At 33.2% G+C, this 24,449-nt stretch overlaps 2 protein-coding genes across 3 annotated transcripts in view; both read right to left on the bottom strand.

Annotated features, from left to right (window-relative positions):
* Window positions 1-337: 337 nt before the first annotated feature.
* LOC149487290 (uncharacterized) lies at window positions 338-5,433 on the bottom strand. Of its 2 annotated transcripts, none has more exons than XM_089697589.1 (5): window positions 5,294-5,433; window positions 4,544-4,650; window positions 3,712-3,897; window positions 1,041-1,176; window positions 338-660 (listed from the first exon to the last, which is right to left on the bottom strand). In XM_089697589.1, exons 2-5 carry the CDS (start codon window positions 4,622-4,624, stop codon window positions 581-583), a joined length of 483 nt encoding a protein of 160 aa, XP_089553715.1. In that variant the 5' UTR covers window positions 4,625-4,650; window positions 5,294-5,433; the 3' UTR covers window positions 338-580. The 2 variants fall into 2 exon arrangements, with proteins under 2 accessions (XP_089553715.1, XP_089553714.1); XM_089697588.1 differs by lacking the exon at window positions 5,294-5,433 and adding an exon at window positions 5,126-5,258.
* Window positions 5,434-5,509: 76 nt separating this feature from the next.
* Window positions 5,510-24,449, bottom strand: part of Sym (symplekin scaffold protein) — a 127,024-nt gene continuing 108,084 nt past the window's right edge. The window contains exon 12 of the mRNA XM_089697580.1: window positions 5,510-5,637. Coding sequence (XP_089553706.1) covers window positions 5,605-5,637 — 33 coding nt within the window. The 3' untranslated portion in view covers window positions 5,510-5,604. The remainder of the gene's footprint in view (window positions 5,638-24,449) is intronic.

Below are 24,449 nucleotides of genomic sequence, written 5' to 3'. Positions count from 1 at the left end.
AAAAAGTATGTTGATAATGTTGAGTTTAAAATAATATGGCTAGCACACGAAACAAGGTCCGTGAATAAAGGGTTAGACCAAATGCATAATATTAAGTACTTACATCGTATGAGTTATGTTATCAAGTGATAACATAACTCATACGATTTCATAGTGCTATGAAAATATATTATCAAATTCTTTAATATCCCCTCTGACTTCTGATATCGCAATTTTTTCAGGGTGCTCAAGCTTACGGATTTTTCAATCAACCTCTTCGAATTCTTTAAGACTAGTAGCTACATATACATTTATGATTCAAAATTATATAAAAAGGGAGGCATTCATAAAAACAAACTTTAGTTTTGATCATTTTATTAGATAACTTGAAATGAATGTTGACAACTGAACAAATTAAAAATATTATGAATTGCGATGCAATAAAACTAATTTTGTATTAATAATAATCATTTAAATGTAATAAAGATAATGTAATTAGTAATTACAGTCAATTAACAAATCACTATTTTGTCACGTTCTAACTTATGTAAAATTAATTGAGAGTGAAAGAAACGAAACATTGATTGGTTTTTGATGACATCTAACCGTTGTAATTTGTTTGAATTTCACCCATCGTGAGATAGTAGCTTCTGACCACAAGTAGGAAGTATATGTTGATCGCTGAAAAAAATTTAATCACAATTGTTATAATCATCATCATCATCACTGAAAAGACATTTACTAAAAAGACTGAGAAGACAATGTACCTACGTCTACATTTTTTAATCATGTAAAGAAACATCTAAACAGATCGCTTTTTCTATCTTTTCTCTTTCATTTTATATTTTAATGTGTTTTTATTCCAAGCTTGCTATATATATATACCAAAATTTAGTTATCCTTAGATATGCTCAAACAATTAAAAAAATAGCTATAGGAAACGATCAAAATATTATTATACAGGGTGTCCCACTGTTGGTATAAGCTTAGTATACCAATAGTGGGACACCCTGTATACTTACTTAACAAAAATTTTAGAAAGAAATTGCTTTAATACTTACCAACAGAAATAATAAATGTGATAATTTGTCCGGGGCCCATTGATTCGAGTCCCAGGCAGACGAAGAAGATAACCGCTACCAGTATGATGAAAACAAACGAGTAGATTAGGTATGACTTCACGAAGAGGCGTTGGTACTGTGGAAAAATAGATAAAATTAAACTTAATTGAAATAAAATTTGTATAAAAGTAATTAAAAATGCATTAATAAGAAACAATTATTGTTGTGTAGAATTTTCCAAAAATATCTTAAATGTAGTCCATTGAATAAAAAGTTCTAGAGTGCGTGAGTTAGTAACGTAAGATGTTTCTTCGGAAACATGTCAAGAGTCCCTAGGTAATAAACATACTAAAACCCCGGGACACTAGGAGGAGCCCCGGAGTGGGGAGAGGGGAGAAATGGGTCCATTTTTTAATTTTTCGCTTAAATCTCAAAAACGGTACATGTTAGAGAAAAACTTTCAAGGAAAAGTTGAAAAGCCATAAAATTATCTACAAGTTGTACCTCAATCATTTTTTCCTATATCCTACCGTTTCTGAGTTATACGCAGTAAAAAATGATTTTGGCTCAAACAATTTCCCCATACTACACATCAATCGATCAAAAAATATTTCTTTCTTCCAAAAAACTCAAATGTGCAACTTGTGCCTGGTACTGATAGATTGCTCTTTATTAGGTCTATAATTGGTAAAATAAACACATTCCTCCATGGAAGCCTTTAGGAGGAATCGATTGTCAAAATATTATATTAGGGTAGTTTGAGTTACTGAACTTGATCTTTTTATTTTTTTCTTCTAAAAAACTCAAAAGTGCAACTTGTGACCGGTACAGATAGATTGCTCATAATTAGGTCTATCATTGATAAAAATACTAGATTCCACCACGGAGGCGTTTACGGGGAATTGAATTTTATTAGGGTAGTTACGATACTTGAACTTTTTATTTTTTTTCTTCCAAAAAACTCAAATGTGCAACTTGTGACCAGTACTGATAGATTGCTCTTAATTAGGTCTATAATTGGTAAAATAAACAGATTCCTCCATGGAAGCCTTTAGGAGGAATCGATTGTCAAAATATTATATTAGGGTAGTTTGAGTTACTGAGCTTGATCTTTTTATTTTTTTCTTCCAAAAAACTCAAAAGTGCAACTTGTGACCAGTACTGATAGATTGCTCTTAATTAGGTCTATAATTGGTAAAATAAACAGATTCCTCCATGGAAGCCTTTAGGAGGAATCGATTGTCAAAATATTATATTAGGGTAGTTTGAGTTACTGAACTTAATCTTTTTATTTTTTTCTTCCAAAAAACTCAAAAGTGCAACTTGTGACCGGTACAGATAGATTGCTCATAATTAGGTCTATCATTGATGAAAATACTAGATTCCACCACGGAAGCGTTTACGGGGAATTGAATTTTATTAGGGTAGTTACGATACTTGAACTTTCTATTTTTTTTCTTCCAAAAAACTCAAAAGTGCAACTTGTGACCGGTACCGATAGATTGTTCATAATTAGGTCTATCATTGATAAAAAAACCAAATTCCACCATGGAGGCGTTTAGGAGGTATTGAATTTTATTAGGGTAGTTACGATACTTGAACTTTTTAACAAACTACCCTAATAAAATTCAATTCCCCGTAAACGCCTCCATGGTGGAATCTGATATTTTTATCAATGATAGATCTAATTATGAGCAATCTATCTGTACCGGTCACAAGTTGCACTTTTGAGTTTTTTGGAAGAAAAAAAATAAAAAGTTCAAGTATTGTAACTACCCTGATAAAATTCAATTCCCCGTAAACGCCTCCGTGGTGGAATATAGTATTTTTATCAATGATAGACCTAATTATGAGCAATCTATCTGTACTGGTCACAAGTTGCACTTTTGAGTTTTTTGGAAGAAAAAAATAAAAAGATCAAGTTCAGTAACTCAAACTGCCCTAATATAATATTTTGACAATCGATTCCTTCTAAAGGCTTCCATGGAGGAATGTGTTTATTTTACCAATTATAGACCTAATTAAGAGCAATCTATCAGTACCGGTCACAAGTTGCACATTTGAGTATTTTGGAAGAAAGAAATATTTTTTGATCGATTGATGTGTAGTATGGGGAAATTGTTTGAGCCAAAATCATTTTTTACTGCGTATAACTCAGAAACGGTAGGATATAGGAAAAAATGATTGAGGTACAACTTGTAGATAATTTTATGGCCTTTCAACTTTTCCTTGAAAGTTTTTCTCTAACATGTACCGTTTTTGAGATTTAAGCGAAAAATGAAAAAATTGACCCATTTCTCCCCTCCCCCCACTCCGGGGCTCCTCCTAGTGTCCCGGGGTTTTAGTATGTTTATTACCTAGGGACTCTTGACATGTTTCCGAAGAAACATCTTACGTTACTAACTCACGCACTCTAGACCCCCCTTGGAGGGACTCATTCAATGAACTAATGGTAACAATTTTTTCCAAATTCCAGCAGATAAAAAAATCTAGATTTCAATTTTCAAACTATAATATAGACTGTACCAAAATTACTATATCGAAGTTGTAAGTTGAATTTGAATTAAACAACTATAAAGCTTATTTATAGCTTATTTATTTATTTATAAGCTTTATTGCACACAAACAGAAAATACAAATTTTACTATTTTAATATTTTAATATTTGTTACCTTATGAATCCCATAAATCAGCATAAGCGAGAATATAACGAACAGCAGTGCGAAGGCGAGCTCGATGGAGTTGGTCACAATGATCGGTGTCGAGATGTCGAACACGGAATCTAGTCCCAGCCTCTTTATAGCCAATCCATCGCGAATCTTCAAACTGCAGAGCACGGTGATCACTAGGTTGAAAATCTGAAAGGTTTTATATTTTTAATCATTCGATAGGTAGGTTAAGTAAAAGGTAAGGTAAATATAGTAACAAAAAGAACGTGTGTGCCGAGCACATGCGTCAGAAGTGAAACTTTTTTGGCAAGATTCAAAGTTACCAAAATCCTCGCCTTACTCCATGACGTGCGGCATTGCCAAGACGTGACCTTGAAATTTTATTCTCAACACTCCTAAAAAAGTTCCACTTCAAACTCTAAAAAACACACACTTTTAAATAAGATAAACTTATAAATTTATTGTATGTATTATCACCAATCCTTGATGAGTGTACAGTTTGATTAAAATCGGTCCGGATAAAGTAGGTCAAAATCGAGTCTAAAGAGTCGGTTACATACAACATACAGGTGAAGCTTATAAAAGCGTGTTAAAAATACATTTATCTCAAATGTTGGTGTATATTATTTATTGAATGATATGTATCTTTTTCCTTTTCTCCTATTCTCCTTACCTCCAACCCAAGATGAAAACTTGTTTAAAAGAAATAAACAATTTTTATTTTTCCTATCAGAAATTTAATTATGGCTTTGAGTTTTACCTAATTCGCCGCTAGGTGGCGCTTTCTACAATGTTCGGGAATATCAAATCTGTATCAATTTATTCATTTACTTACCACATTAAGGTATCCAATAATTAAGCTTCCAATCCGAAGGTCGAAGCAGCAGCAGCAGTAGTCAAACGTTAGCATTGACATTTCGGTGTATTTCTTTGTCTGTGTTTCTGTTAGGATATTAATTATTATAAGTTAGAAGAAATCATAGTAAACTAAGTATATTTATTGGATAACAATTTACGAAACTAAATAAACATTATGATTTGACTGAGTTATAAGATAATATATTATTTATTTATTCATGCTTTATTGCTCTGGATAAATAATAAATTGTCGCTAAATAGCAATTTCTTCCAGACAATCAGTTGTACGGAAAAAATAAGAATTAATTAATTATGAAAGATATTTGACAAAAATAAAAATTTTTGGAAAAAATAATTATTATCTACAAAAGTAAGTACAAGGGTAGGTTCCTACTTCTTGTCATTGTATTTCTAGAAATTCTAGATGAGTTATACCACGGTATATAATATGTTAATAGAAATATTTTGTTATACAACAAGTAGTTAAATATAAATTTCAAGGAATTCATTGTTTTAATTTGTATTTTATATAAATAAAAATAAAAACAAAAGTACTTACAAAATTGAATTAAACAGACAGTATTACTTGTTGAAGCCACACACTATAATAACAATTCAAATCTACATCTGCTCCAAAAACAAAATTATTAATTAACTTCTCAATTGGCATTAATAAGTAAAACAATCAAAAGACAATAATGTTATAACATTTTACCACGTGACTTACCGCAGATAGATTAAAATATGTTTTGTACGAATGTTTGTACGTGACAGATTTTAGTAGGCATATATTTTACATGACTTTTGAAGAGTTGTCACCATTCTACTACTAAACCGCGTCTATGTATAATAAAAAGTGACGTCCTGTGTCAACTAGTCTGGTGGTTTGGGCAGATGCATTATGCATACATCTGTTTTACTGATCGATTTTCTTTAGGGACAAGTAGGTGATCAGCCTTTTGTGTCCTGCCAGACCTAGACATATTATTTTCTTTCGTCTCTACCGGGAATCGAACGCAGGACCCCTCGGTTCTATGCTTACGCGTCAACCACTGTACCAAGAAGACGGTCCTGTAAAAAAAAGCAGAAATTAGTATTCACGAGTATATTTTTTAAGTATTCGACAATAAAACACTAAAGCTGATTTATCGGTTTTGAACCCATTTGTTCAAATAACAATAGTGTAGCACAATACCACATAACTTGTATGTAAATTATTACTATTATTACACACAATAAACTTACTTGTTTCTTGACGTAATAGATTATTTTAGTACCAGATGGGATCTAGTACCGCAGGATTACTTCGTTCATAGTTTTTTGATGAAACCAAAATTTTATGTATATGTATAATTAGGAGAATATATATATAATAAACTAGCGGTCCGCCCCGGCTTCGCCCGTGGTACATATGAAAAATAGATGTTGGCCGATTCTCAGACTTACCCGATATGCACAGAAAATTTCATGAGAATCGGTCCACCCGTTTCGGAGGAGTATGCAGACTAACATTGTGACACGAGAATTTTATATATAAGATATAATATAATAATATAATATATTTATTAAATTATTTGAAAGTCGGTTAAAAAATTTAAATCAACTGAACATCTATATGTTTATCTAGACGTGCGAAATCTTTTGCTGAAAATGCTAATTGAGATAGAACTAATTCTTATTTAAAATTAAATCCTCCTTTGTTAAGACCATATTTTATTGACTACTAGCTTCCGCCTGCGGCTTCGCCCGCGTGGTGTTTTGATAAAAGGTAGCCTATGTTCTTTCTCAGGGTCTAAAGATTGTCTGTGCCAAATTTCATCAAAATCGGTTGAGAGGTTTAAGCGGGAAAGCGTAACAGACAGACAGACAGACAGAGTTACTTTCGCATTTATAATATTAGTAGGGATAAAACATTACTACCAATTAGACTTTAGACCGTATCATAAATGAAAAATGCAGAAAAAATGGGTTAAAATTATCTTTTTTAGCATAAATTTCTTAATTTCTATATAAAAGTTAATATTCGAATGTATGATTATATTATTTCACAAACCTCTCGATCAATAAGCAGTTGCAGTAGGTATGTTCAACGCTAGAGGCCCCAACGCCGGGTATAAAGTAAGCGCTTGAAGGACGCTCCTCATCATCAGGACTGGAGTGTCTTGTTCCTCTGCTAACCTTTGGAGTACTGCTGATACCACCTTGAAAATAAGATTTATTATCAGTTAATAAATGATCATTTCATGAAATGATTGATTATTTCATGAAATGGTCGCATTTCATGATTAATTGACCAACATAGTTTGACCAGATCGTTAAATCGTCAATGTTTCACGATTTTGTCATCCACATTTGGCCAGATTGTATAAAATTTAGGATGAAGAGTCCATAAAATATTAAATAAGTCAGAATATTTTAAGAACTTGTTTATTGGCACTCGCCGGCCGCTGCCGCGGCACTAACTTAAGTGCCGCGGCAGCGGCTGGCGAGTGCCAGGAGCGAATCGCTTTTTAGAAAATAAACAATTATAATAATATTGTAGGATATATATAATAACCGATCCCGCGTCCTACTATAACATACTGATGTAGTTGCGAGCAAATAATGTACGTAGGACGCGTGAAGCTATAAACACCTAGTCATAGGATTTAAGGCGCATTTTTTATTGAATACAAGATATCCGCAATTTCCATAGTACTCGAACCTCTTTGTCGTAAATTCTTTGCTATAACTTTCTTCATATTGTAATTAAACGAATTGTTGTTTAAAAACTACTAATGAAACGAAATGTTTAGTTAGTAGTTTTTAACAGCGAATAATAAAATTTTCGACACCGGCCACCATATTTCACACATAAACCCAGCGCTTGCAGCGCCTCTACCAATAATTACTGTAACTACTTAACGATAATATTATGATCAACTAATTTTGGTCATTTCATAAAAAAACCGCGCGTTTAATTGCCCATATCGAGAAACGATTTCTTATAATTGATCTGCTCAAACCACATCGTAATGTGGCCAATAGACATTCAACCATTTCATGAAATGATCGACCATTTCATGAAGTGAGCAAATCTACGATATGGCAACGACATCAATCAGGCAATCAGACCTCATAATATCGTTTTAAAAGCACATGTGTTAATACCCACGATATTTCCAGGCCTTTATACGAATACAAAAAATAAGAAAAGCTTGCTAAAATATTAGAAATATCACAATTTTTTGTAATTATGTACTTACATCTTGCGTATACACATTTTTCTCAGCGAAGCAAAGCGCGGTAGCCTTTATAATATACTTGAGATCTGCTTTGTTGGGATCGATGAGATGCAATGCTACTAGTAGCTCTTCAGGGGTAACTGAAATCAAAAAATATATTACACCTAGGCATAAATTACCTATATTAAATATTAGAAAAACCACCCAAATTGAGTAAAAACGTAATATTAAAAACGAAAACAGAGTTTTTTTTATTTGATGTAAGTCTACTTATAGACTAGAGTAGATAATTTTTGAAACAAAAAAAAATCGCAGTCGGATGAAACCCATTAGAAAAGGAGGGGAATATGATGAAAATTAAAGGAAAAATAAATTACGGTCAATCCGAGTTCGGGAAAAAGGAGGGGGGAGCTTTTAAGAGAAAAAAATGGTTTCTCTTGATTTCCGCCAAAACTACAAGTCCTACGGAAAAAAATTCAATGGCAAAGTTGTAGATATTAAAAAGATCTACAACTTTTGTATTGAAAATTTTTTCACATAACCTCAAAATTTAGGTGAAAAATTCAAAAAACCAAGTTTTTGGTTTTTTATTTTTATCTACTTCAAAATTTATTTTTTTTCTACGAAATTTGGTGGAAACTTGCTTTATTATGTCCCAAATACACTGTAATTTATTTGACTGAAAATATTTATTTTTTCGCCTTATTTTGAATTAATACCAAAAAAACAACCTAATTTTCAATCGAAAAGTCACCCGTCAAAATATCAGCTTTTTTCAAAAACTTGGGGAGCCTTTTATTCATTGAAATCTCTACTTTCATATGGTGTAAAAAAAAATAAACATTACCATAGTAAATGTTCTCAGAAAATGCATACAAACAGTGTGAAAATGAGCTTTTACTAAATCAGGCACACTTCTCAAACTACCTGAAATGTTTTTATCGACATCATTTTGCTTTTGAATATGCTGTAAAATATTAAACTTAGAACAGATATTTTTTTTTCTTTTGAAATATTACCGAAAAGCCGATACAAGAGAAGATATAGAGTTCGAGAAGTGTGCCTGATTTAGTAAAAGCTAATTATGACACTGTTTGTAAGCATTTCCTGAGAACATTTACTATGGTAAGGTTTATTTTTTTTACACCATATAAAAGTAGAGATTTTGATGAATAAAAGGCTCCCAAAGTTTTTGAAAAAAGCTGATATTTTGACGGGTGACTTTTCGATTGAAAATTAGGTTGTTTTTTTGGTATTAATTCAAAATAAGGCGAAAAAATAAATATTTTCAATCAAATAAATTACAGTGTATTTGGGACATAATAAAGCAAGTTTCTACCAAATGTCGTAGAAAAAAAATAAATTTTGAAGTAGTTAAAAATAAAAAACCAAAAACTTGGTTTTTTGAATTTTTCACCTAAATTTTGAGGTTATGTGAAAAAATTGTTAATACAAAAGTTGTAGATTTTTTTATTACCTACAACTTTGCCATTGAACTTTTTTCCGTAGGACTTGTAGTTTTGTCGGAAATCGAGAGAAACCATTTTTTTCTCTTAAAAGCTCCCCCCTCCCACTTCCCGAACTCGGATTGACCGTAATTTATTTTTCCTTTAATTTTCATCATATTCCCCTCCTTTTCTAATGGGTTTCATCCGACTGCGATTTTTTTGCACTTTTTATTATTTTTAAAGGGATCTACCCCAGTGTATTAACATATAACTAGATAATTTGGAAAATCCAAAAGTGCACGCCTCATTATTTTTTTTTTAATAATTATTTATTAATTATTATTTTTGTTTATTTAATAACAATTAAACCACATCGAATCAGACCCTGAAAAATGAAAGGGTTCTATTCCTGAGCATACTCAAGCGTAAGAGAAAAAAAAAGACTCGATTAGTAAAGTATTTCGGTCGCTATCGTGTTAACAAGAAAATCCTCCGCACATACAGACACACGGACGTCCAAGACAGAACTTTTTTAAACTGTTTTTTAACTAGTTTAAATAACAAAAATGACATCAAAAATATCATGAATGTTAATAATAGTGTTTTTTCTTAATATGTGTGTGTATGTATTATCTTACAAGTGCAATGTATGATACATAAAGACATTTAAGTTTGAAAAATCAGATGTTTTGCGCGAAGTGACAGTAGTACCCACCTCAACGCTTCGCTTATGAGGCGTGCAAAATGATTTCTTATAAATAGAAATTAGATTTCTTATCTGCTTTCGCTTATTTAAAGTTGTGTTCTAGATTTTGTAAGAATATCATTTTTAAAACATATGTTAAAACTTAAAAATATCACACTTAGAAAATATAGAAAAAGGTTGCAAAAATTAGGTGCAGTTACTTACAAATCATTTCTGTGTATTCTTTAATGACGCGAATTGAATTTAATATTTTTTGAACTTTTAACAAATCTAATATCTAATATATATTATAAAGGCGAAAGTTTGTAAGGATGTATGGATGTATGGATGTATGGATGTATGGATGTTTGTTACTCTTTCACGTAAAAACTACTGAACCGATTACAATGAAATTTAGCACATATATAGAGGGTAACTTGGATTAACACATAGGATAGTTTTTATCCCGGAAATCCCACGGGAACGGGAACTATGCGGGTTTTCCTTTGCAAACGCGGGCGAAGCCGCGGGCGGAAATCTAGTATTGTAATAAAGTCTTTAATTTAGTTAAGTTACAATTTAAAATACAACTTAGAAGATTTTTATTTCGTTTTTTTAATAACATATTTTTTAATATAAATCTTACCAGGTAAGTTCATTATTCGGATTCTGCAAACCCAATAACTTGTTGAATACTTCTTTGACAACCACGGGATTCAGTTTTATCAATTTCGGTAGAGCAGCTAGGATCTGCAAAAAAGTTTATTATTAATAATTACGTTAAGTATATTTATATTATTGCGTTTATTTGAACTATTTTCCTATTGCATCTATTAAATTTAAACAATAATTTTACAATTCATTTTCACCAAAAAACTTTACATACTACCTACTTTTTTATACAGTACTAGTAGTCCGCCCCGGCTTCGCCCGTGGTACATATTTCGCAATAAAAGGTAGCCTATGTCCATTCTCGGGTATCAAAATATCTCCATACCAAATTTCATGCAAATTGGTTATGTAGTTTAGGCGTGATTGAGTAACAGACAGACAGACAGAGTTACTTTCGCATTTATAATATTAGTATGGATAAGTTTTTTTTTACATATTGAAATATTTTTGAAGTTTATTTTAATACATACATATAAAAAATAAATACCTCTCGTTTACTAAGTCCGTTGAGTACAGGAATGAGGAAGCGAACATCGCTGACTCTCGTCGCGTAAAGTTCACGCACTCGCTCCACTAACTGATCTGGTGATGGGGGCGCTGTTATGTATAAAATATTATTATTTAGTGTGATAGCAAAATAGTGGAAAATCATGTTCATTTGAAGTGTATTTCCTGTGGGGGGTTTTCGAATTATAAACTTCGTACTATGATAAAATTCACATTTGTGTATTTTTAGGTTTTGTGTGTGTAATTCACTTTTTGTGACTGGCTATTGTTAATAAAGTATATAAAATATATTGTGGAATTGTTTTTGCGAGTGCGTATGGAGCGAAGTAAATCACGCTTATTATTTTTATCTCTTTCACAGAAGGAATATCCACCACCACCGCCAAAAGAAGACGATGACTGCGACCTTTATGGGAAATTATTAGCAAAAAAACTGAGTGAACTTTCACCAAATGACAGGAAATTATTTATGTATGATATAGACATTAGACACATTGTTTATAAATAGAATAAAAGAGAGGCGTTCATTTCTCGCGTTCAACTCGGATTTGATGACGAGACAATAGACAAATTGCTGCAACAGTGGCATGGAGTAAATTTTGTGCAATGGACACATGACGTTATTGACTTTTGGATTGAAGTTCGAAATTACAGAAACGCTGCAGGAATTAATACCTTTCAAGAGTTATCTGATCTCGCTTTATCTGCAATGTCCCTTCCTCATTCAAATGCTGAAGTGGAAAGAGCATTTAGTGCTATGAATATTGTTAACTTAGATTACAAAATAAAAGACAGATGGAGCGTTGCCGAACAAAACCGAATAATTTATCGTCATTTCCATAAAGCTATGTGTGCTGTCATTTCGCCGCTGCACTGTACGTACACGGTACTTCTGTGTGGGTGTTATGTTACCAGATATTGAAAATTTTCCCAAATTTTTCCCCGACTACGGAAGAAAGAGGGTTATGTTTTTCGAGTGTATCTATGTATAATATTTCTTTGGCACGCCCTGCAGTATAACCGCTCATATGCTTCAGAAAAAAAAAATGACCCCTTACTTAGCTACGCGCAACCACAGTTGCAAAAACACGATCGAGAATCTTGTTTCGCGCAACTGTGGTTGCAAAGCGACTTTCTTATTTCAATTGATTATAAACTCTATTTCATACTCTCAGAGTCTAATTTTTACGTATTTAAACCAAAGACAACTAATTGATTCGTCTATTTCTCCCCAGTACTACCAACCTTTCAAACAGAATTTTGGGAATATCTTAGTTTGTATCTTACGTGTCTTACAAGGAAGTGTTAAAATATGCCGTAATTGTTGTATTTTATTGATTTCTACTCGTGTTTACTTACCAGATTATTCTCTAACATGAGTTTTATTGTTATAAAGTAATATTTTAGTGACCGTTGTAATAAATATGTAATAAAGACGACTTTAAAAGTTAGTAGACTTTAGACGATTTCATAACTTTTTAAGGTATACGGTAATCATATATTGTAAAAATAACACAGTTTTGTATAGTATTATTACAATAGCAATCGATTACAGTCAATATATTTGAAGTACTCCTCTCGCGGAAGTCATAAATTAAGTTTTAATAGCGGTGCGTCGAACGCGCGGCGCACGTTCCAGAGCACTAGCAAAGTAGGCTACCTTTATTTTTTTTGCAAGCTATTTAGCGTATTTTATTTTTGCAACTGTGGTTGCGCAAAGCATATGAGCGGATAAACCGCTGAACCGATTTTGATTTATGAGGTGACATTGCAATCATCTGAATTATTATGGTAGTGGTGTTAGTGACGTTGGCTACATAAATTAGCTGTCAGGGTTTAATTTTAATATAAATATTTGTTTATGATAATTTTTTATAATATTGTAAAAATTCTTTTGTTACATAAACGATAAATTTTTAATTAAATAAATTACATAAAAAAAATGTTTCAAAATTACAATATTACCTATATTATTTTTTATTTTCAAAATATATGAATGCGGATAGCGGTAGTTTTTAGTCTGGAACACGGGACATTTTATTTTTAGAAAGAAAGAAGGAAGAAACCATTTATTCCAATACACACAAACACACAACATTAGCATTGTAAATTATGAATAATAGGTAATAGAAAACATAAATTTATGTATGGTTGCTTGCGCTAAAAAAGGAAGCCACTCAGGATACCTGAGGCATAATACCTTAACACTGATTTTCAGTGACACCTTACGACATCCACACTGTCAGCTGCTTTACTGGATAATAAATAAATATAATTCCTGAATAATAATAATTTTGTCATATCCATCACGGAGTTCAAATGAATTAAATCGCGGGCGAAAACGACTCTGACGTTTTTAAGCTATATAAAAGTAACAAAAAAAAAGTATTATGCTTATTAAAATTATCTTATAATGATCATGAACCTTTATTGCACTATACAAATAATCACATTCACGATCGAAAAAGGGCGACGGGTGGTTGTCATGCTCCATCTGTATTTTATTTTGTAATCTAAGATTGTTAAAAATAAACTAAGAAACAAAATGGCTGTAAATACTTTAAATAGTATTCTCTTCATAAGAAACCAACTAAAAATAATGAAGAAAACCTGTTATAGCTATGAGCTCCCGAGCGATGTGATCTCTGCTGTTGGCAGAAATTTGAAATACCTACTCAAAAATTGATCCATCTCAACCGTCTACATCAGTGGATCCGTCACCGTGTCAAGATGACGAAGAAATACCAAACGAAGTATTTAATGTGGATTTCTAACCTAACGTTTTGATTTACTTAAGTAAAATTGTTTTTTAAATACTTATGTTGCTTTTTAACTTGTAACTAAGATTAATAATTATTATTGTTATGATTAAAATTATGTTCCTTTACAAATAACTTGTAATTTTATTTAATACTTAACCCTTGATAAAATTAATTAGTTAGTGAATTTTGGAGATTTTTTTAGGTTAAAATATGAAGAAAGCTGGAGATTTTTTTTTTCTGTGTGCTGGCAACACTGTACCTACTCTGGTATGCGCCACGTATGCGCGCGAGCTTGTGTGAGGCGGACGTAATTATTTGTGATTTGCTTTTCGTTGATTATATCGTAAAAAATGTCAATTTGGTCAGCAGCAATGACACTTAAATTTCTGGAGGTGTACAAGAATGAACCATGTCTTTGGAATTTTAAAGATCCCAACTATAAGAATAGACAAAAAATCACCGAAGCTTGGACTAACCTCAGCGTTATCATGCACAGAAGTGTTAAGGAGCTGAAGAATAAAAAAGAAGTTTTAATGGCAACGTTCCGCAGACATTTCAAGAGAAAAAATGATTCTATTCTGTCCGGTGCAGGTAAGTTTAACCCTTATTATAACGCTGGGAAACGCTGGGAAATTATCTAATATTTTAAGGAAGAGACAGAAGGAATATCCACCACCACCACCAAAAGAAGACGATGACTGCGACCTTTATGGGAAATTATTAGCAAAAAAACTGAGTGAACTTTCACCAAATGACAGGAAATTATTTATGTATGATATAGACATTAGACACATTGTTTATAAATAGAATAAAAGAGAGGCGTTCATTTCCCCACTCAGCCCCTAATCAGTCACATACTATAAATCTCACATATATAAACAATGTGTCTATATCATACATATATATGTATATATATAACCTATATCTATATTTATTTTGTATCATTGTATTCCGTTCATCAAAGCCTAAATAAGTTCCAAGCCCAAAGGTAACACGACATTCGAAGTAAATAATTTATTTATTTCTGAGAACATTGCCAGAAGAAGTTGGTGAAGTTGATAGTGAAGAAGTTGGTGAAGTGGGGAGAGCCACACCAAAACCGTCCGTTCTCCGTCGTCGTTCCGCTGTGTCTTTCAACACACCGGAACGGCAAATGTCCACTGCATTTGGACAATTATCTAATATTTTAAGGAAGAGACAGAAGGAATATCCACCACCACCGCCAAAAGAAGACGATGACTGCGACCTTTATGGGAAATTATTAGCAAAAAAACTGAGTGAACTTTCACCAAATGACAGGAAATTATTTATGTATGATATAGACATTAGACACATTGTTTATAAATAGAATAAAAGAGAGGCGTTCATTTCTCGCGTTCAACTCGGATTTGATGACGAGACAATAGACAAATTGCTGCAACAGTGGCATGGAGTAAATTTTGTGCAATGGACAGCTACACATGACGTTATTGACTTTTGGATTGAAGTTCGAAATTACAGAAACGCTGCAGGAATTAATACCTTTCAAGAGTTATCTGATCTCGCTTTATCTGCAATGTCCCTTCCTCATTCAAATGCTGAAGTGGAAAGAGCATTTAGTGCTATGAATATTGTTAAAAATAAACTAAGAAACAAAATGGCTGTAAATACTTTAAATAGTATTCTCTTCATAAGAAACCAACTAAAAATAATGAAGAAAACCTGTTATAGCTATGAGCTCCCGAGCGATGTGATCTCTGCTGTTGGCAGAAATTTGAAATACCTACTCAAAAATTGATCCATCTCAACCGTCTACATCAGTGGATCCGTCACCGTGTCAAGATGACGAAGAAATACCAAACGAAGTATTTAATGTGGATTTCTAACCTAACGTTTTGATTTACTTAAGTAAAATTGTTTTTAAAATACTTATGTTGCTTTTTAACTTGTAACCAAGATTAATAATTATTATTGTTATGATTAAAATTATGTTCCTTAACAAATAACTTGTAATTTTATTTAATACTTAACCCTTGATAAAATGAATTAGTTAGTGAATTTTGGAGATTTTTTTTAGGTTAAAATATGAAGAAAGCTGGAGATTTTTTTTTCTGTGTGCTGGCAACACTGTACCTACTCTGGTATGCGCCACGTATGCGCGCGAGCTTGTGTGAGGCGGACGTAATTATTTGTGATTTGCTTTTCGTTGATTATATCGTAAAAAATGTCAATTTGGTCAGCAGCAATGACACTTAAATTTCTGGAGGCGTACAAGAATGAACCATGTCTTTGGAATTTTAAAGATCCCAACTATAAGAATAGACAAAAAATCACCGAAGCTTGGACTAACCTCAGCGTTATCATGCACAGAAGTGTCAAGGAGCTGAAGAATAAAAAAGACGTTTTAATGGCAACGTTCCGCAGGCATTTCAAGAGAAAAAATGATTCTATTCTGTCCGGTGCAGGTAAGTTTAACCCTTATTATAACGCTGGGAAACGCTGGGAAATTATCTAATATTTTAAGGAAGAGACAGAAGGAATATCCACCACCACCACCAAAAGAAGACGATGACTGCGACCTTTATGGGAAATTATTAGCAAAAAAACTGAGTGAACTTTCACCAAATGACAGGAAATTATTTATGTATGATATAGACATTAGACACATTGTTTATAAATAGAATAAAAGAGAGGCGTTCATTTCCCCACTCAGCCCCTAATCAGTCACATACTATAAATCTCACATATATAAACAATGTGTCTATATCATACATATATATGTATATATCTATACATATAATAAATCTGTAGAAGGGTCAATTCTGTACATTGAAAATATTGAAAAAATAAATAGCAGGGGGTGTTACTGGATCGATACCAAACCCAAATATGTGATTAAAAAAATTTTTGTCTGTCTGTCTGTCTGTCTGTCTGTCTGTCTGTCTGTCTGTCTGTATGTGAAGACATCACGTGAAAACAAACGGTTCGATTTCGATGAAACTTGGTATAATTATACCTTATTATCCTGGGCGTAAAATAGGATACTTTTTATCCTGAAAAAAATACGAAGAAAAAAAATAATCTTAATTTTTCAGTTTTATCCATAGACGTTGTTCTGTAGAACAGCGAATACACGTTGGGTATTATTATAGGCCTAGCCGTATTTGAGTCCAATAGATATTTATAAGATGTTATTGTCAGAGTTACTCAAAATGGAGAAATGAACCATCCACGCGAAGACCGACATCCGCGCGAACGGAGTCGCGGGCGGAAGCTAGTATAACCTATATCTATATTTATTTTGTATCATTGTATTCCGTTCATCAAAGCCTAAATAAGTTCCAAGCCCAAAGGTAACACGACATTCGAAGTAAATAATTTATTTATTTCTGAGAACATTGCCAGAAGAAGTTGGTGAAGTTGATAGTGAAGAAGTTGGTGAAGTGGGGAGAGCCACACCTAAACCGTCCGTTCTCCGTCGTCGTTCCGCTGTGTCTTTCAACACACCGGAACGGCAAATGTCCACTGCATTTGGACAATTATCTAATATTTTAAGGAAGAGACAGAAGGAATATCCACCACCACCACCAAAAGAAGACGATGACTGCGACCTTTATGGGAAATTATTAGCAAAAAAACTGAGTGAACTTTCACCAAATGACAGGAAATTATTTATGTATGATATAGACATTAGACACATTGTTTATAAATAGAATAAAAGAGAGGCGTTCATTTACCCACTCAGCCCCTAATCAGTCACATACTATAAATCTCACATATATAAACAATGTGTCTATATCATACATATATATGTATATATATAACCTATATCTATATTTATTTTGTATCATTGTATTCCGTTCATCAAAGCCTAAATAAGTTCCAAGCCCAAAGGTAACACGACATTCGAAGTAAATAATTTATTTATTTCTGAGAACATTGCCAGAAGAAGTTGGTGATGTTGATAGTGAAGAAGTTGGTGAAGTGGGGAGAGCCACACCAAAACCGTCCGTTCTCCGTCGTCGTTCCGCTGTGTCTTTCAACACACCGGAACGGCAAATGTCCACTGCATTTGGACAATTATCTAATATTTTAAGGAAGAGACAGAAGGAATATCCACCACCACCGCCAAAAGAAGACGATGACTGCGACCTTTATGGGAAATTATTAGCAAAAAAACTGAGTGAACTTTCACCAAATGACAGGAAATTATGTATGTATGATATAGACATTAGACACATTGTTTATAAATAGAATAAAAGAGAGGCGTTCATTTCTCGCGTTCAACTCGGATTTGATGACGAGACAATAGACAAATTGCTGCAACAGTGGCATGGAGTAAATTTTGTGCAATGGACAGCTACACATGACGTTATTGACTTTTGGATTGAAGTTCGAAATTACAGAAACGCTGCAGGAATTAATACCTTTCAAGAGTTATCTGATCTCGCTTTATCTGCAATGTCCCTTCCTCATTCAAATGCTGAAGTGGAAAGAGCATTTAGTGCTATGAATATTGTTAAAAATAAACTAAGAAACAAAATGGCTGTAAATACTTTAAATAGTATTCTCTTCATAAGAAACCAACTAAAAATAATGAAGAAAACCTGTTATAGCTATGAGCTCCCGAGCGATGTGATCTCTGCTGTTGGCAGAAATTTGAAATACCTACTCAAAAATTGATCCATCTCAACCGTCTACATCAGTGGATCCGTCACCGTGTCAATGTGGATTTCTAACCTAACGTTTTGATTTACTTAAGTAAAATTGTTTTTTAAATACTTACGTTGCTTTTTAACTTGTAACTAAGATTAATAATTATTATTGTTATGATTAAAATTATGTTCCTTTACAAATAACTTGTAATTTTATTTAATACTTAACCCTTGATAAAATTAATTAGTTAGTGAATTTTGGAGATTTTTTTAGGTTAAAATATGAAGAAAGCTGGAGATTTTTTTTTCTGTGTGCTGGCAACACTGTACCTACTCTGGTATGCGCCACGTATGCGCGCGAGCTTGTGTGAGGCGGACGTAATTATTTGTGATTTGCTTTTCGTTGATTATATCGTAAAAAATGTCAATTTGGTCAGCAGCAATGACACTTAAATTTCTGGAGGCGTACAAGAATGAACCATGTCTTTGGAATTTTAAAGATCCCAACTATAAGAATAGACAAAAAATCACCGAAGCTTGGACTAACCTCAGCGTTATCATGCACAGAAGTGTTAAGGAGCTGAAGAATAAAAAAGAAGTTTTAATGGCAACGTTCCGCAGACATTTCAAGAGAAAAAATGATTCTATTCTGTCCGGTGCAGGTAAGTTTAACCCTTATTATAACGCTGGGAAACGCTGGGAAATTATCTAATATTTTAAGGAAGAGACAGAAGGAATATCCACCACCACCACCAAAAGAAGACGATGACTGCGACCTTTATGGGAAATTATTAGCAAAAAAACTGAGTGAACTTTCACCAAATGACAGGAAATTATTTATGTATGATATAGACATTAGACACATTGTTTATAAATATAATAAAAGAGAGGCGTTCATTTCCCCACTCAGCTCCTAATCAGTCACATACTATAAATCTCACATATATAAACAATGTGTCTATATCATACATATATATGTATATATATAACCTATATCTATATTTATTTTGTATCATTGTATTCCGTTCATCAAAGCCTAAATAAGTTCCAAGCCCAAAGGTAACACGACATTCGAAGTAAATAATTTATTTATTTCTGAGAACATTGCCAGAAGAAGTTGGTGAAGTTGATAGTGAAGAAGTTGGTGAAGTGGGGAGAGCCACACCAAAACCGTCCGTTCTCCGTCGTCGTTCCGCTGTGTCTTTCAACACACCGAAACGGCAAATGTCCACTGCATTTGGACAATTATCTAATATTTTAAGGAAGAGACAGAAGGAATATCCACCACCACCACCAAAAGAAGACGATGACTGCGACCTTTATGGGAAATTATTAGCAAAAAAACTGAGTGAACTTTCACCAAATGACAGGAAATTATTTATGTATGATAAAGACATTAGACACATTGTTTATAAATAGAATAAAAGAGAGGCGTTCATTTCCCCACTCAGCCCCTAATCAGTCACATACTATAAATCTCACATATATAAACAATGTGTCTATATCATACATATATATGTATATATATAACCTATATCTATATTTATTTTGTATCATTGTATTCCGTTCATCAAAGCCTAAATAAGTTCCAAGCCCAAAGGTAACACGACATTCGAAGTAAATAATTTATTTATTTCTGAGAACATTGCCAGAAGAAGTTGGTGATGTTGATAGTGAAGAAGTTGGTGAAGTGGGGAGAGCCACACCAAAACCGTCCGTTCTCCGTCGTCGTTCCGCTGTGTCTTTCAACACACCGGAACGGCAAATGTCCACTGCATTTGGACAATTATCTAATATTTTAAGGAAGAGACAGAAGGAATATCCACCACCACCGCCAAAAGAAGACGATGACTGCGACCTTTATGGGAAATTATTAGCAAAAAAACTGAGTGAACTTTCACCAAATGACAGGAAATTATGTATGTATGATATAGACATTAGACACATTGTTTATAAATAGAATAAAAGAGAGGCGTTCATTTCTCGCGTTCAACTCGGATTTGATGACGAGACAATAGACAAATTGCTGCAACAGTGGCATGGAGTAAATTTTGTGCAATGGACAGCTACACATGACGTTATTGACTTTTGGATTGAAGTTCGAAATTACAGAAACGCTGCAGGAATTAATACCTTTCAAGAGTTATCTGATCTCGCTTTATCTGCAATGTCCCTTCCTCATTCAAATGCTGAAGTGGAAAGAGCATTTAGTGCTATGAATATTGTTAAAAATAAACTAAGAAACAAAATGGCTGTAAATACTTTAAATAGTATTCTCTTCATAAGAAACCAACTAAAAATAATGAAGAAAACCTGTTATAGCTATGAGCTCCCGAGCGATGTGATCTCTGCTGTTGGCAGAAATTTGAAATACCTACTCAAAAATTGATCCATCTCAACCGTCTACATCAGTGGATCCGTCACCGTGTCAAGATGACGAAGAAATACCAAACGAAGTATTTAATGTGGATTTCTAACCTAACGTTTTGATTTACTTAAGTAAAATTGTTTTTAAAATACTTATGTTGCTTTTTAACTTGTAACCAAGATTAATAATTATTATTGTTATGATTAAAATTATGTTCCTTTACAAATAACTTGTAATTTTATTTAATACTTAACCCTTGATAAAATTAATTAGTTAGTGAATTTTGGAGATTTTTTTAGGTTAAAATATGAAGAAAGCTGGAGATTTTTTTTTCTGTGTGCTGGCAACACTGTACCTACTCTGGTATGCGCCACGTATGCGCGCGAGCTTGTGTGAGGCGGACGTAATTATTTGTGATTTGCTTTTCGTTGATTATATCGTAAAAAATGTCAATTTGGTCAGCAGCAATGACACTTAAATTTCTGGAGGCGTACAAGAATGAACCATGTCTTTGGAATTTTAAAGATCCCAACTATAAGAATAGACAAAAATCACCGAAGCTTGGACTAACCTCAGCGTTATCATGCACAGAAGTGTTAAGGAGCTGAAGAATAAAAAAGAAGTTTTAATGGCAACGTTCCGCAGACATTTCAAGAGAAAAAATGATTCTATTCTGTCCGGTGCAGGTAAGTTTAACCCTTATTATAACGCTGGGAAACGCTGGGAAATTATCTAATATTTTAAGGAAGAGACAGAAGGAATATCCACCACCACCACCAAAAGAAGACGATGACTGCGACCTTTATGGGAAATTATTAGCAAAAAAACTGAGTGAACTTTCACCAAATGACAGGAAATTATTTATGTATGATATAGACATTAGACACATTGTTTATAAATAGAATAAAAGAGAGGCGTTCATTTCCCCACTCAGCCCCTAATCAGTCACATACTATAAATCTCACATATATAAACAATGTGTCTATATCATACATATATATGTATATATATAACCTATATCTATATTTATTTTGTATCATTGTATTCCGTTCATCAAAGCCTAAATTAGTTCCAAGCCCAAAGGTTACACGACATTCGAAGAAAATAATTTATTTATTTCTGAGAACATTGCCAGAAGAACCAGACAAAGAAGAAGTTGGTGAAGTTGGTTGTGGTGCTCTCCCCACACCAAACCCAGTGCTCCGTCGTCGTTCCGCTGTGTCTTTCAACACACCGGAACAGCAAATGTCCACTGCATTTGGACAATTATCTAATATTTTAAGGAAGAGACAGAAGGAATATCCACCACCACCGCCAAAAGAAGACGATGACTGCGACCTTTATGGGAAATTATTAGCAAAAAAACTGAGTGAACTTTCACCAAATGACAGGAAATTATTTATGTATGATATAGACATTAGACACATTGTTTATAAATAGAATAAAAGAGAGGCGTTCATTTCTCGCGTTCAACTCGGATTTGATGACGAGACAATAGACAAATTGCTGCAACAGTGGCATGGAGTAAATTTTGTGCAATGGACAGCTACACATGACGTTATTGACTTTTGGATTGAAGTTCGAAATTACAGAAACGCTGCAGGAATTAATACCTTTCAAGAGTTATCTGATCTCGCTTTATCTGCAATGTCCCTTCCTCATTCAAATGCTGAAGTGGAAAGAGCATTTAGTGCTATGAATATTGTTAAAAATAAACTAAGAAACAAAATGGCTGTAAATACTTTAAATAGTATTCTCTTCATAAGAAACCAACTAAAAATAATGAAGAAAACCTGTTATAGCTATGAGCTCCCGAGCGATGTGATCTCTGCTGTTGGCAGAAATTTGAAATACCTACTCAAAAATTGATCCATCTCAACCGTCTACATCAGTGGATCCGTCACCGTGTCAAGATGACGAAGAAATACCAAACGAAGTATTTAATGTGGATTTCTAACCTAACGTTTTGATTTACTTAAGTAAAATTGTTTTTTAAATACTTATGTTGCTTTTTAACTTGTAACCAAGATTAATAATTATTATTGTTATGATTAAAATTATGTTCCTTAACAAATAACTTGTAATTTTATTTAATACTTAACCCTTGATAAAATGAATTAGTTAGTGAATTTTGGAGATTTTTTTAGGTTAAAATATGAAGAAAGCTGGAGATTTTTTTTTCTGTGTGCTGGCAACACTGTACCTACTCTGGTATGCGCCACGTATGCGCGCGAGCTTGTGTGAGGCGGACGTAATTATTTGTGATTTGCTTTTCGTTGATTATATCGTAAAAAATGTCAATTTGGTCAGCAGCAATGACACTTAAATTTCTGGAGGCGTACAAGAATGAACCATGTCTTTGGAATTTTAAAGATCCCAACTATAAGAATAGACAAAAAATCACCGAAGCTTGGACTAACCTCAGCGTTATCATGCACAGAAGTGTCAAGGAGCTGAAGAATAAAAAAGAAGTTTTAATGGCAACGTTCCGCAGACATTTCAAGAGAAAAAATGAATCTATTCTGTCCGGTGCAGGTAAGTTTAACCCTTATTATAACGCTGGGAAACCTAAACTAACCTAACCTTCCCACGTCTCAGATTGAAGTAAATCGTGTTTTATTTTTAGCTTAAACCTAATGCAGTGTAATATTATGACCCAATTTCACCAATATTTTCTAAATCAGACATTTATTAACGGAGCTTCAAAATAAACATGTATTTTAACATCGTTGTCGGTTGTCAACTCTACAGGTTCCAAGAAGGAAATTTAAAAGACCATTAACAAATCGACCTTTAACTGACCGACTCACGAATCATTCATTCGTATTTTAAACCGCCCGAAACAAAATGTCATAGTTGACAATGCCATAGTTTCGCACGTTGGGGCTATTTGTTCTAGTTGTATAATAAATTTGTTTGGTAATTCGACTATAGAAATGTTCTAATCTTCTTACATAAAATGAATCGCAAAATGTGTTGGTAAGCGCATAACTCGAGAACGGCTGAACCGATTTCGACAATTCTTTTTTTATTATATTCCTTGAAGTACGAGGATGGTTTTTATGTAGAGAAAACGTAGATATGTACCACGGGCGAAGCCGGGGCGGACCGCTAGTATCTTCATATAACTATATATTATAATTTATAATCTTATTTTTTTTTCTAAGTTAAGTCTAACTAAATTTAAACATTGTACTGTAATAATTGATGTCTCTTAATACAAATTACATTGTTAAAAATATGCAAAGCCGACGGAGGTCACTGGTTGACCCGGCACAGGTTTTCCTAGTGGGTTAACCAGGGATTTACATTTTATGTAAAAGTTTGTAAAAATTTTGTGAAAAATAAATAAAATTTGAAATTTGATTTTTTTTAATTACCAAAAACTCACCAATTTCAATACGACCATCAACTTCCCAAACATCATATTCCGAACCTTTGCCAAATAATTCACCGTCATCTTCCGAAACCTGGTATTCTGAACCTTTGCCAAAGTAGGTTCAAACCAGCCATCAACCGCCCAAACGTCACAGTATTTACCATTGGTAATCAATTCACCCCAACCATTCACTTCTCAAAATCA

This window comes from Colias philodice, chromosome 7 (assembly GCF_061535455.1).
Source record: "Colias philodice isolate Cphi_HAF_F1 chromosome 7, ilColPhil1 Martin Lab GWU primary, whole genome shotgun sequence".
Classification (NCBI taxonomy): Eukaryota; Metazoa; Arthropoda; class Insecta; order Lepidoptera; family Pieridae; genus Colias; species Colias philodice.
Note: the sequence above shows the minus strand (reverse complement) of the source record. Positions and strands in the feature narration are given on the sequence as shown.